We start from the raw sequence: 15,295 nt of genomic DNA, 5'->3' as shown, positions 1-15,295 counted from the left end.
TTTCACCAGATTTGCAATAGGTACGTACAAACATAAATGTGATCTTTCATATTTTTGCACAAGGAAAACTCACCACAATGCTCAGTGGTCAGCAGAGTGTTGGTGTGTAGTGGCTAAAATGTTATTTTGTCTTTTAGCATTTTGTTTTGTTGCTAGGGTGTTACTAGGGCGTTGTGGGAGGTTGCTTACTGGGGTAAGTCAAAACAATCCAAGTCTCTATAATATTATGGCTTCTGGATAAGTCTTGAGTATGTAATTTTATTGTCTATACACCAGGCAAAAATTCCAATATGTTTGATTGGTTAGAAAAATAATAAAACACATCTCTCCATAAAGTTGCATAATTTGGGATTGCATTGTTGTTCATAGCACAAACTGATTTGTGTACTGAAGTGTAACACTTGGTGTAAAGGGTATGCTCATCAAGAAAAACTCATACAGCCCATAAGCCAGAAGAGGACATCACAAATGTTCCAAAAAAGTGTTCAAGGACCTCTGTCGCCATCTTATGGTGAATCTATAACTGCTCGACTAATATTTTTTTCATTGAATTTTTTTTTATTTCATTCAATACTATTCATTTGAAACACATTGAAAACAAAAATATATGAATATATACATTTGCAACAAACTATGAGATAAGCATAAGGAAAATTATTTTACTGATATTATATTTTCATGAAAAACACGATCTAATGATGACCCATACTGCATTTGGAGATAAATCAGAGCCAAAATCTTGCCATCTTCTTTGGTAACAGAAACCAATATATTATTAAATCATAATATATTCTTCAATTTAAGGTTTTAGCCAGTAAATTCCTTTTTAAAATGTGATGCATGTGGGCATGTGTTCAGTAATTCACAACGGAACACCGAGGGATAATGTTTGACCTAATTAAAAAGAGACAAAAATAAATGACAAAATTAAAACATCTGGTATTGAACACAGATTCTGAGAATGAACAGATCATCCCCATTAGACTCAGGCTGGAGTCTGGGTGGGGTGGCCAATGTGATAACAACCAGCAGTGTTATTCTGTTTAATGAACACCTCTGTCACTCAAACTCTCCATTGCTAACAGGGAAGTGATTACTTCCACTTACTCTGCTGGAATTCAGCCACTGTGAACTTCTCATGATGCAACAAACAGCATGATTAAATAGCACCCTGACAGCACATACACGCTGCCAAATGTTCCACCAGCTGACAAGAAAGCTTAAGTGAGGTACTGGCCGACTGCTAATGTATACTTTCTAATGAATGTGCTTTCTTAACCTTGAAACCGGTTTGACACAAAGAATATTGAATACTGGATTAAAAATGGTAAAATAAGGAATATGGGTGCATTATGGGTTTAATTCAGGGTCAGTTGACTGGCTGAATGTGGAATTTTACTGAAAACCACTGAGGCTCCCCAATAATTATATTTAAAATGGCATTTATAAGCAATGACACACCCGGATAATTTAAAATAAAAGTGTCTCCTTGCTGAAGAAGCTTTTCTAGAGGCCAGAAATATTGGAGTCCTTGCAAGTTACATTCTGTAGCATTTCTTCTTCATAATATTTTGGTGAATGAGATGTTTGAAACTTGATACATAACTTGCATCCGGCTAGTCTGTGACATTGCTAAATTACGTATTTAGACACACTGGTTCAAACATCGATGGTCTTGAATTCATAAATATTGTTCTAGCACACTGTTGACAAAGAATGAGTGTACGTACCCTGTACAGCGACTCCAGAGCCAGGTAAGCAAGCTGTGTGATGGACACAAAATTCTACGACCAGGTGATACCCAGGTATACACTCACAAAGCCTGTCATGAGTGCTGTTACATTCCCTTCGTACAATCTGCCTTTCTTTGCAAACAGATGTACAATGTTGACAGCTGTCTCCCCAATGCCACTGTTCCGCAAAGTGTTTTTCTGGGCAATGGACACAAATGGTGGGTTCCCCCATCCTGCAGTGGCGTTCCACGGCCGTGCCAGGTGGACACTGCTCACAAAGCAGCACCTTAGAGGTTAGAGGGTCTCGGTGCTGGTACTTGGGTATTTCTTGGTAGGCCCATGCAAAAGACATGGCAAACAGCTAAGGAAACAAATAGGAAATACAGTTTAGCGATTGCATTTTGGTATGTATGTGAAGTGTTTTCTAAGTCATTTTGGGGATTTCCCCTTCACACTGCTGCCATGACAAACAATATGGTCTGGATATCGCACAGGCAGTGGTGGGACTGCTCTTGGCTCATGTCAAAGAGAGAGAGAGACCATACGGAAATGTAATATATGCTCATATAAAGTAAAACCATATATGACCTACTAGAAATTGGAACGATTCCATATATTGACATATAATATATTCCATATAAATATATATGTTAATGTATGTATAATCCATATTTTGACATATATGTCTCATTTATAATTATTGATACACATAACATATGTCTTTGAATGTGTAACATAGCATATTGTTTACATACATGTGACGTATATGTCACTGATATAGATGTCATAGAGTCTTAGTATGGATTTTACATATCAAAAATTAAATGTATTTTTGATAAATATGTGGGACATATAAATGTAATTTATGAAAAACATGGTGTGCACATGTATTTTGAATATATGTTACTTATTGTGAGGTGAGGTAAGGGATGTAAGGGATGTAAGGAGGACTCAAGGATGCAAAGTTTAATGAGCTTTTATTAGACTTCAAAAATAAACAAAATAAAACAAAAACTACCCCCAAGGGGAAACACAGTCACAGTATAGCAATGCTAGTGATGGCAATTTCAAAACACTGCTTCATGAAGCTTCGAAACCTTTACGAATCTTTTGTTCTGAATTGGTTCGGAGAGTGTATCAAACTGCCAGAGACACGTGATTTCAGTAAACGAGGCCTCATTACGTCAAAACTGTTTCGAAACATTTCGAAAACACTTCGAAATGTCAATGGTTCACCGCTGGGGGCGATGATCTCCGTCAACCCATTAACATGAGGAGTGAACAAGTGTCACCAATGAACAAGTGTCTGTGGGTTATACTTGATCTCTGATCAGTTTTATACATTCGTAGATGTTTTAATAAGACATTGAATAATGGTAGTTAATAGTCTCTTATTGGCCTGTTTAGCTGAGCCATTCATAAAACAAACCCTGACAATTGATAAAAGAACATATAGACACTTGATAATCTTATTAGATGATTGATAATTGCATTTGAAAGGTTTTTGTTGCATTTACACTGTTCTGAACACTAGGGGTCACCGTGGAGACAGGTGTCGGATTATTTCAAAGCCTAGACACAATACAGCACATTTGCTTCAAACTGTTTTAGTGTTCCACGAAGCCTCGATCTGCCCACCACTAAGCAAGGCACAGGATGACAGTACAGAACTGTACACTGCAACACCTACAGAGAAAACATCCACAACAAGAAACAGGACTGAAAACCCAAGGAGATTAAGAAGGGAAGGAAATTAGGGGAGTAACGAGGGAGAGAGCAGGGGCCTGTACCATGAAGGTAGCTGAACAAACTCGAGGTTACAGGATTAGTTTTGAGTTGACAAAACCAAACCGATGTAATCAGGCTTTATTGGTACCATGATGCAGCTCATCAACTTTCTGTGTCAACTCAGGCTTTGATCCTTAAGCTATGATTACTCCACGCGCGCGTGCACATAAAAGAGTGATGTCGACACTGAACAACCAATCGCGGGTAGAGCGAGAGCGATATATTTTTCCGCGGAGGAGCAAGAGATAATCATTCAGAATTACGATGAATTTAAATATGTATTTCAAGCTCGAAACAATACGGTCTCTGCTGCCAAAGCAAGAGAAGACTGTTGGAGAAAGATTGCTGATTGTTAATGTGTAAGTTAAACAAATACGTTCTATATTTATGTAAAATTATGTATGTATGTGTAGCCTATATGTGTAATATAGCCTATAGCCTATTTTTATAATATATAAAAAATGATACATGCACATTTTTTATATATTATAAAAATAGGCTATAGGCTATATTACACATATAGGCTACACATACATATATACATAATTTTACATAAATATAGAACGTATTTGTACTACTAAGAAAGCTGGGGAATCCTATCATAAGATTAACAGAATAATAATAAAGATTTAAAATAATTCTTAACATGTATTATATTGTATAGTACATTTGTGCAATTTGCTTTAAAAAAAAAAAAAGTGTTCATGTGATGTCACCCTATCAATATATCTTACCGGCAAATTTATAAAAGCCCTCTTTTATGGACATGGCCGATAAATGTCCGGGGAACACTATTAATGAAACTATTCATGTACTCCTGCAGAGCGAGGACCACCTTACGAATGGTTCGACAAACCGTGTTTTCCCCGAGCTTCTGTGCATCACCCACCGTACAAGAATGTACCACTTGCAAAAAAACGCAACGCAATACCATTTGCGGTACAGTAAGTGCATGAATTCGACGTGTTAAATTCTTTATGTGCGGCTCAAGAAGTTCGCAAAGATAAGACATTCCTTCCGCGGAAAATCTGTATCTTTCATACAAGTAACTATCAGGAAAGGCAAGGGGATTTTGTCTGGCTAAAAACTCTTTCTCTACGAAGTGCTCGTCAAACAATTTGCGCTGAGATGTCCACAGGATTTGGAAGAAAAGGTGAAGTCATTGTAACAGACACTGGAAATAAGTTACGTCACCTATATGTTTCTTTGCTCTCAGCTGATTGGTCAAACTTCAGTCTGAGATCTTGAATCCAGAACATAACCTGTCCCGGAGCAGGTTAGCCGTGCAGCGTAAGATACCATGGCAACGAACACCGATTAAAGCCAAGCTACTTTCATAGTACCTAAAACCCAGGGTTGGCGGAAACTAAACTGAAACATAGCTGGCTAGCCACCTAAACCGGCTTCATGGTACAGGCCCCTGGTGGGACAAATGAACCAACAATCAGGTCATAAGAAGGGCGGGGTTAAGACAATAGACAGCTGAGCAGATGAACACACAGCCAGTGAGAGCTCTCACTGACTGAGTGTCCACAACACCACATGAAAGCACCCAGTTGATGATAAACACGAGCCATATGCTACACAGAACACATCATGAAAGCAAACGGCCGATGATGAACACGATCTGCATGCTACACAGAACACAACATAAAAGTTCACAGCCAATGATAAACAGGAGCCGCATGCTACACAAAATACAACAACACACAAAAAAAGAACGTACTGCCTAAGCGAAACTCGAAACCGACAAATCCAGCCCATGCGGCCCACAAGTTCAGCTACAGACGTTTTGCTGAAGTTAGGGCCTTAAATTGGAATAAATAAATGAATACAACAAATAGGACATAAACAAATAATAAAATATGTTTTTTTGAGGAATGTATTTTGAAGAATGTTGGTAACTCATCCATTTTGGTTAACCTTGACTTTGGAGAAAAATAAAAAAACAGACATATTTTAAATGACATTCTTTTATGTTCCACAGACAAAAAGTCATACAGGTGTGGAATCTCTGGAGGGGCAAACAGTGGTGATGATTCTAGGGCCACACATTTGGAGTATTTGCCTTTTACCGTTACCCATGCGATCCAATTGAAAACACAATGAACAAATCTAAAATCTCTCTGTATAAGCATACTGAATGTTTGCATATTTGTTGTTTAAATAAACTTGCATATATAAATGAGACATATATTGTTCACATATATGGTCTTAACATAGAGTATCATATACAATTTTTTATTTGATATATGGTATAAACCTATCGAAAATCATATATAAGGATACCGAATGTTTGCATATATGTTCTGTGAATAAACTTGCATATTTAAATATATATTGTTCACATTTATGGCCTTAACATATAAAACGTCATCATATAAATAATTTCAATATATGTATATATAATAATTCTACTATGGGAATTTCATACATAAACTTATATATTCCTATATATCCTGAGGATGTGTATATGTGATAATAATATATTGCCTTATAATATGACAACACTGCTCAGATATAGGGACATATGTACATATATTACATTTCCGTATGGGAGGTGGGAAGGAGATAAAGGATGCCAAGCTACCCATAAATTGTGTTCTATACAGCAGGTGGTGGATTTCAGTGAGAAAATCATTAAGTCCTTAAACTCATTTTTTAGCATAGTGAATGCCGCAGATATAGAGTGAAACTGTGGAAAACGTTGTGAACTTTTAGCCTTTTGGCGCTCTAAGCAAGGTTGCCATTTGACGAAGATGTGTACAGTACTCTAACCCAAATTACATACTACCATGGAGTCTTTGAGAGTTGTAATTACACCGTTCAAATGATCTAAAGGAAACTCACAAAGAAACCAGTGACCTTCAGTCAGTGCTGAATTCAAATGCTTAATTTCAAGGTAAGCTACATTTATCTCAGGCAGACATAAGGCTCTCAGAGAAATCTCATTGTTCTAAGAGTCCTAAAACAGGACACTGAAATTAAGATTTAAATCCAAAACGATTCAAGTGTGATACAAGATGGCTAACAAGACTGACTAACAAAGACGGAAGACCATTCAATTTGCACTTACATACTAATAGATAAGAAAGTGTGTGTACACCACACAATGACTAATTCTCCAATTATCACCACACCAACTATTCCAGATTAACAAGCGTGTTAAAATATAAAATAGCTGGGACATTTCAGGATCTGCAGGTGGTCTTCAAGGATACTGCAAAGCTTTCTTAATTAAGTTACAGAGTTACATCATTCATACCTAATATCACTCTTGAACTCTTCCTGAAAATTTCTTCAGCTCTCTCTCTCCCTGTGCACTATCCATTCACTGTCTGGGACACCTGCCATCAAACAAGGCTCTCCTTACATCCACATCATAAAGCCAGTGGAATGGATCATAGTGAATGGAGTTATTTCACTAGATCGCCTGCCCATTCAGCCTTAAAAGTTAATAGTAAACTAACTTGGCTTCCTGTCCTTAGAGGAGGCTCGAACCCGAGGCTCGGCTTGAGCTCCGAGTTAACCTCTGTATGAGTAAGCATCATTATTGTTATCATAATGATGATTGACAGGACTGAATGTTTAGGCTCCTCCCGAACCTATGTTTTGAACTTAATTTAATCTCTTCACTAATATTATCTCCTGTAATAAAAGATACTCCTCTTCCTCTCTATATATGTCATATTAGTGTATCAGTTTGTATTCTCCCCTGTGGCGTGCACAGGGGAGAGGGGCATGTTTGAGCCCCTTCAATCGTGAAAGTGAAGTGCCCTTTTCAAGCATATCGCGGTGCCCCCTTGAACACAATTTAGCCCCTGCCCCCACGGAGATCTGTGCATGTCACTGTGTTATATGAATAAAGAGTTGTTGCATAAATCTCCAAAAGTTTTTTTCTTAAAATTTTGTGTAATGTCTGCAGGTATATCATCCATATCATCCAAACATCCATTCATTATCATAGAATATATTGGAATGTATTATATCACAAATTAACCAACAGACCAAATAAATAAGGAATAATTGACGATAGGCCGTTGAATTATTAGAAAAATAAAGCACACCCGAGGTGGTAATGTGGCCAAGACGCGAAGAGGAGTAAACAACAATTCCTCCATTACAGTTTTTATATAGGAACAGAACATATATGAATATAGAAATGCAAGAAAGAAATCACAATTTAGTGTTATAATTATGTCGTTGATGGTTTGATTCTGAAATGGGATGTTTCACATTTTATTCTTATGTATATTACATTTTTATTGAATATAAAGTTTGAAAAAACGTCCAAACTAATACAACGTTGCATCTTGCTTGTTTCGCAGCAGTTTTTAAGTGAAATGTCCAGTGAGTGACACTTGATGCATGTTAAATTTTCTGCAACAGTTGAATGTAGCAACATTTTATTATTTTTAAATGAAATGCCCGATGAGTTATGCTAAAGATTGAAGGTGCAGTAAGTGATTTCTGAGAATCATTGTTGAACACTGTTGATATTTGAAATCAAGCCAAACAAGCAAAATAAAGCTTCGCGAAAAATAAAGCGAAGATGACAAACGAACAACAAGAAAGAACCAAAAATTAACATACAGTAAATGAGTACAAGCAAGAATTCGTTGTTAGCCACAAGAAGCACACATTCAAAACCAATGTTACTCATTTAGTTACACATATGTATGAAGCAGAAACAAAGCAGTCCTAAAGCTCTTGCCTGACCATTACCCTTCTTTTTACAGGGATATTCCTAAATTTTGTTCTCTTTTGTAATGTCTCTTAGCCATCTATTTCAACAGTCTTTCTTCAAAACTCCCTCTTGCTCACTCTCTCTCCTAGTCAAGTCAAGTCATCTTCATTTATATAGCGCTTTTAACAATGTAGATTGTTACAAAGCGGCTTTACATTGATAATAGGAAATTAAAGTAACAGAGATTGTTTTGGCTTTATAGCAGCTCTAGAATAAAGTTATTGTCCAGCTAAAGTTAGTTTTGATTGATTCACTTCCGTCGCAACGATCATTAGTTATTAACTTAGGGGCCGCTAACACGACACCGTTTTAACAGAAAACTCTTAAGTTCTTTCTGCGCAAACTTCAAAAACATGAACCTGTGAGAATGCTGATGGCGTGCAAATGCGTATTACGAGTTCAGTCTACAGGTATGCGCGTTTGAATATACAGTATGTGCGCAGGCTTGTAGTCCTTCCCTACAAACCAACTTTAACAAACTACTTGTCTGGCCTTAAAATTTATAATACAGAATTGTTATCGCTTCCGCGTAGCCACGCGAACCGGAATGATCCTGACAACGCTTTATCTTAGAGGTAAAGGGAGGGGAGGGAGGCCTTCACAGGGGAGAGACTAGTTGACACTTCAGGACTGCGGTGTCGTCGCGTCCAGGCGCAGGTCCTTCATCAGTCTGGATACAGCCTGGATCTGGCGGACTGCGGTAAACCTCGGGATAAACAGAGAGACTAATATTAGCGTAGACGCCATTCTTCTTATGATGTAACAAGCACATCAGGATTTATGGGAAGTGTTCCCGGTTCCGGCTGACCTAATCTATGCAGCCTAACATTGAATTATAGAAGTCTATAATGTGTTATGTGTATGCTAGGTCAAAGAGATGTGTTTTTAGTCTAGCTTTGAACTGACAGAGTGTGTCTGCTTCCCGGAAATGTTAGGAAGACTGTTCCAAAGTTTCGGTGCTAAATAGGAAAAGGATCTCCCGCCAGCAAGATCAACTGGCCGGAATTTTGAGATCGCAATAGACATGAAGGACTATAATGCGTTAAGAGCTCGCTCAAGTACTGCAGAGCTAAACCATTTAGTGCTTTGTAAGTAATCAGCAATATTTAAAATGTATACGATGTTTAATAGGGTGCCAATGCAGTGTTGACAGAACAGGGCTAATATGGTCATACTTCCTGGTTCTGGTAAAAACTCAAGCTGCTGCGTTTTGGACCAGCTGTAATTTGTTTATTAAGCGTGCAGGGTACCCATAAGAGCATTACAATAATCTAGCCTTGATGTCATGAACGCATGAACTAATTGTTCCGCATTTGTCAATGAGAGCATATGACGTAATTATGACCGCCGGTCATATAGGGATTGTCAAAGTTTTTTTTTTTTTTTTTTTTGTCACCTTACTGAATTTTTCGTCAACGATACCAGGGACACCGAAGCACCGGGGAACATGAAATTTGGTGGGCATGTAGCCCCACTAGACTTCTAAGGAAAAATTTCGTTTGGTCCCCGGGGGCCACTCCCCCCCCGCGCTGGGCCCCCCCAAACCCCCAAAAATGCAGTTTTTCCTAAATAACTACCTGAACCGTGGCACCGAGGATGAAGAAATTTTTATGGTATGTTGGTCTACTAGACTTTTACGGAAAAATTTCGTTTGGTCCCTGGGGGCCACTTCCCCCCCTGCGCTGGGGCCCCCTTAAATTTTTCGTCAACGATACCAGGGACACCGAAACACCGGGGAACATGAAATTTGGTGGGCATGTAGCCCCACTAGACTTCTAAGGAAAAATTTCGTTTGGTCCCTGGGGGCCACTCCCCCCCCGCGCTGGGCCCCCCCAAACCCCAAAAAATGCAGTTTTTCCTAAATAACTACCTGAACCGTGGCACCGAGGATGAAGAAATTTTTAGCGTATGTTGGTCTACTAGACTTTTACGGAAAAATTTCGTTTGGTCCCCGGGGGCCACTTCCCCCCCCGCGCTGGGGCCCCCTTAAATTTTTCGTCAACGATACCAGGGACACCGAAACACCGGGGAACATGAAATTTGGTGGGCATGTAGCCCCACTAGACTTCTAAGGAAAAATTTCGTTTGGTCCCCGGGGGCCACTCCCCCCCCGCGCTGGGCCCCCCCAAACCCCAAAAAATTCAGTTTTTCCTAAATAACTACCTGAACCGTGGCACCGAGGATGAAGAAATTTTTATGGTATGTTGGTCTACTAGACTTTTACGGAAAAATTTTGTTTGGTCCGCGGGGGCCACTTCCCCCCCCGCGCTGGGGCCCCCGTAAATTTTTCGTCAACGATACCAGGGACACCGAAACACCGGGGAACATGAAATTTGGTGGGCATGTAGCCCCACTAGACTTCTAAGGAAAAATTTCGTTTGGTCCCCGGGGGCCACTCCCCCCCCGCGCTGGGCCCCCCCAAACCCAAAAAAATGCAGTTTTTCCTAAATAACTACCTGAACCGTGGCAACGAGGATGAAGACATTTTTGTGGTATGTTGGTCTACTAGACTTTTACGGAAAAATTTCGTTTGGTCCCCGGGGGCCACTTCCCACCCCCCGCGCTGGGGCCCCCGTAAATTTTTCGTCAACCATACCAGGGACACCGAAACACCGGGGAACATGAAATTTGGTGGGCATGTAGCCCCACTAGACTTCTAAGGAAAAATTTCGTTTGGTCCCCGGGGGCCACTCCCCCCCCGCGCTGGGCCCCCCCAAACCCCAAAAAATGCTGTTTTCCTAAATAACTACCTGAACCGTGGCACCGAGGATGAAGAAATTTTTATGGTATGTTGGTCTACTAGACTTTTACGGAAAAATTTCGTTTGGTCCCCGGGGGCCACTTCCCCCCCCCCGCGCTGGGGCCCCCCAAACCCAAAAAAATGCAGTTTTTCCTAAATAACTACCTGAACCGTGGCACCGAGGATGAAGAAATTTTTATGGCACATCAACCTAGCCCATAATCACTCATTTGTGATTTGCGCCCCTCCCATAAAAAATGAAAATGCAATATTATTCTGCTTTAATCGCCCCTATCTTCAGTGGAGATGTTCAGAACTGCACCATATTTCATGTGTATGATTAACTTGACAAACTCTGGGGGTATCCTCTGCTAAGTTTTGTAGAATTTCATCCATGGGGGGGTATAAAATAAATTCATTTATGTGCACATTTAGTGACTGTACACTCATCGGCCTGTAGATGGTGCTGTTGAGCGAAGGGTTGCTGGTTTAGGATGATACTGTCACACACACACATGCAGGAATACAAACAAACGCAAGCATGCACACACACTGACATCCACACGCACAGACACACACCCATACACACACATACAAATCCACATGCACAGACACACACACACACAAACACACACGCGCACACATGTACGCACACATACATACACGCACAGACACACACACACACACACACACACACACAGACACACACATACACAAATACACACACATACACACACACACACACACACACACACACACACACACACACACACACACACACACACACACACACACACACACACACACACACACACACACACACACACACACACACACATACTATTACTTTTTTTAGGTATATACATAAACACGCAATACAGCCAAATTACTCCACGTCATTTATTTTTGTGGAAAGCCAGTGCAGGCCTGAGCGGCGGTCATATTTTGTACCGCAATGCGGTACATCTAGTTTAGATATATTTTTAAGATGGAAAAATGCTGTTTTACAGACACTAGACACGTGACTTTCAAATGAAAGATTGGTTTCAAAGAGTACACCCAGGTTCCTAACTGACGACGAAGACTTGACAGAGCAGCCATCAAGTGTTAGACAGTATTCTAGGTTATTATGTGAGGACGTCTTTTGTCCAATAATTAGAATTGGAATCCTTTTTCCAATCCTTTTTTTTCAGAATTAAGTAGTAGGAAATTACTAGTCATTAAATTTTCAAAAAATCAGCTATGCATTCCATTAATTTTGTGAATTGGTAAGTTTAGTCAGGGCGTGAAGAAATATAGAGCTGAGTATCATCAACATAACAGTGAAAATGAATTCCATGCTTCCTAATGATATCTCCCAAGGGTAGCATGTACAGAGTGAAAAGCAACGGTCCTAGTACTGAGCCGTGTGGTATAGGTGGGGTTACATTAACTAGTAGTTCTCTCATAAAGCATTCATAAAATAAATATAAATGCAAGAGACAGTAAACAAGACATAAAATTATCACACACAATGTCCTGGGATACATGTTCATAACCGTAATCTTGTGGGGTGGACTCATTTAAAGTAATGTAATCGTTTGGTTTTAGCCAGGTTTCTGTCAAACACAGCACCTCAAGGTTATAGTCTGTAATCATATCATTAACAATAAGTGCTTTTGAAGTAAGGGATCGAATATTCAGCAACCCAAGCTTTATAATTTGCTCATTTGTATTATATCTGTTTTTTATTTGTTGAACATCAATTCAATTTGTACCCTTAGATGTGTTTGGAAGTTTTTTGTATTTCCTAATTCGGGGAACAGACACAGTCTCTATCTGATGATATCTAGGTAAAGAGGCTCTATGTCATAGGTGTCAAACTCAGTTCCTGGAGGGCCACAGCCCTACAGAGTTGTGTTCCAACCCTGCTTCAACACATCTCTTTGACCTAGCATTCACATAATACATTATAGACTTCTATAATTCAATGTTAGGCTGCATAGATTAGGTCAGCCGGAACCGGGAACACTTCCCATAAATCCTGATGTACTCGTTACATCATAAGAAGAATGGCATCTACGCTAATTTTAGTGTTTTTGTTTATCCCGAGGTTTTCCCGCAGCCTGCCGGATCCAGGCCGTATCCAGATCTGACGAAGGACCTTTGCCTGGACCCGACGACAACGTAGTGCTGAAGTGCCAACTAGTCTCTCTCTATGGAGGATCCATTTATCACTCTACAGATAAAGCGTTTTCGGGAAATTCGTTTCGCGTATCTACCTCGAAGTGCTAAAATAAAATAAAATTCTGTAACAAAATTTATAAGGAAAGACCAGTACTTTGTTTAGGCTTGGTTTGTAGGGAATTACAAACCTGCGCATATATATTCAAACGCACATAACTATAGAACCAATTCTTAATGCACATGTAAATTTGCTTTGATGTCAGGCGCTCTGGCTCCCGGCAAACATGTGACTATGGTGGCTGGTGGCTGGTGTCTCTATTTTCACGCTCTGTGTAATAGAATCGGCAATAACTAGGGCACATTCAACAGGATTCTCAGTGGTTGTTTCACTGAGTGGGGAAAACTGGTTTAATGCTGTTATCGGCTACAGCGCCTCACCGTCACCCAATTGCCCTTCTGCACGGGCTCTACTACAGCCGGAACCGAACAATGTACAGAGTTCACTAAGCTAGTCACATCCAAATCAGTATCTAAAGCCCTTGCACTCTTACAATTAACCTCGATTAAAGTTTGGATGTGTATCTCTAGTTCTGAAATCTGAAATCAGAGAAGGCTATGCTTTACATGTTACATGAAGTGCAAGTGACAATAAGAGGAGAAGATGACATGACTCACCGTGTTTGTTGACTGATCCTACTCACCTAAGGTTTGATGAACTCGTAAAAGGCGCGAGAGAAAAAAAATTTAAAAAATAAATAAATAAATAAATAAATAAATAAAGAGCGCACGGATGGCACGCTAACAGCACGCTAAGTCCTGCTGCTGATCTGTGTTGCATTACAGCTTCAGAATCATGAATATTTTTATCTGGTGTCACCTGTGCATTGTGTTACCAGCACCAAGTCCAAGACTATTCTTTTCCACCCCCAATGTAAAACCAATTTAGCATTGTATCAAATGTAACAGTGCATTTTTCATTAACCTTTTACCATATGTCTTGGAGTATCGCAATAATATCGTATCGTGAGTTCAGTATCGTGATGTGTATCGAATCGTGACATGAGGGTATCGTTACACCCCTAGAAATTGAAATTTCAATCGGTTTGAGAGGGGTGGGATAAACCTTTTCTAATCCTTTCGATAGGACACGTAAACACTTGATTGGATTAAAAAAACGAAGCTGAAAAGTTTTGCTTATGTGCAATAATGTAGAAATGGCGATAATGAGTTATGATGCACAGAACGAGCTGATGTTGTTGTTGAATATGGAGCGGGAATGGGTGTTTTCATTGCTTGATAAACATAAGCATCATGGCACAAAGCTTTGTGTCCTCATCATCTCCTAACTAGGACCCAGAATATATACTGTATATTAAGTCTGCATTTTAAAACAAAGGAAATGAGGACGGTTAGGTTGGTTAGGTTGGGACAACAGCGGGAAATTCGGATTCATTTTATTTTGATGGTCCCTTTAACACACTACTTATGTTGACTATAAGTAACATTGCACCTACATGTCTACTAACTCTCATTAGACTGGTAGGGTTAGAATGAGCTGACATGTAGTTGCAAAATTACTTATGGTCAGTAGCATGTGTGTTGGAGGACCATCACAATAAAGAGTTAGCAGATATTAAGCAGACAGTCTACTTATACTCTAATGAGAATTAGTTGACATGTAGTTGCAAAGTTACTAATTGTCAACAGAATTGTTCAAAGGGGACCATCAAAATAAAGTGTTACCGGAAACTCTGTATATACGTGCAGACATCAACCAGATCCCTTTATTTCACATTCATGTAAACATAAAGTCATAAAACATGAAGTGACGTGTAGCCAAGTATGGTGTCCCATACCTGGAATTTGTGCTCTTCATTTCACCCATCCATGTGCACACACACAGCAGTGAGTATTGAACACACACACCCGGAGCAGTAGGCAGCCATTTTTGCTGCGGCGCCCGGGGAGCGATTGGGGGTTAGGTGCCTTACTCGAGGGCACCTCAGTTGTTGGTAATGAGAGTGGAAGAGTAACTTCAGTGCTGTTCATTCACTCCCCCCACCTACATTTCCTGCCGGTATTGAGACTCGAACCCACGATCTTTAGGTTACAAGTCCGACT

General features: G+C 39.7%; 1 protein-coding gene and 1 long non-coding RNA gene across 2 annotated transcripts in view; one reads left to right on the top strand and one right to left on the bottom strand.

The window, feature by feature from the left end:
• Positions 1 to 5,205, top strand: part of LOC309484288 — a 223,615-nt gene extending 218,410 nt beyond the window's left edge. The window contains exon 2 of the long non-coding RNA XR_014200824.1: positions 3,509 to 5,205. This is a non-coding gene — a long non-coding RNA (uncharacterized lncRNA). The remainder of the gene's footprint in view (positions 1 to 3,508) is intronic.
• The window catches only part of LOC309484161 (tumor necrosis factor receptor superfamily member 11B-like), a 48,226-nt gene that overhangs the window by 31,218 nt on the left and 1,713 nt on the right, over positions 1 to 15,295 (bottom strand). The window contains exon 2 of the mRNA XM_082150423.1: positions 1,731 to 2,094. Coding sequence (XP_082006549.1) covers positions 1,731 to 2,094 — 364 coding nt within the window. The remainder of the gene's footprint in view (positions 1 to 1,730; positions 2,095 to 15,295) is intronic.

Source organism: Leuciscus leuciscus (genome assembly GCF_965113295.1).
Source record: "Leuciscus leuciscus genome assembly, chromosome: 20".
Lineage (NCBI taxonomy): Eukaryota > Metazoa > Chordata > Actinopteri > Cypriniformes > Leuciscidae > Leuciscus > Leuciscus leuciscus.
This window is presented reverse-complemented; position numbering and strand designations above follow the sequence as displayed.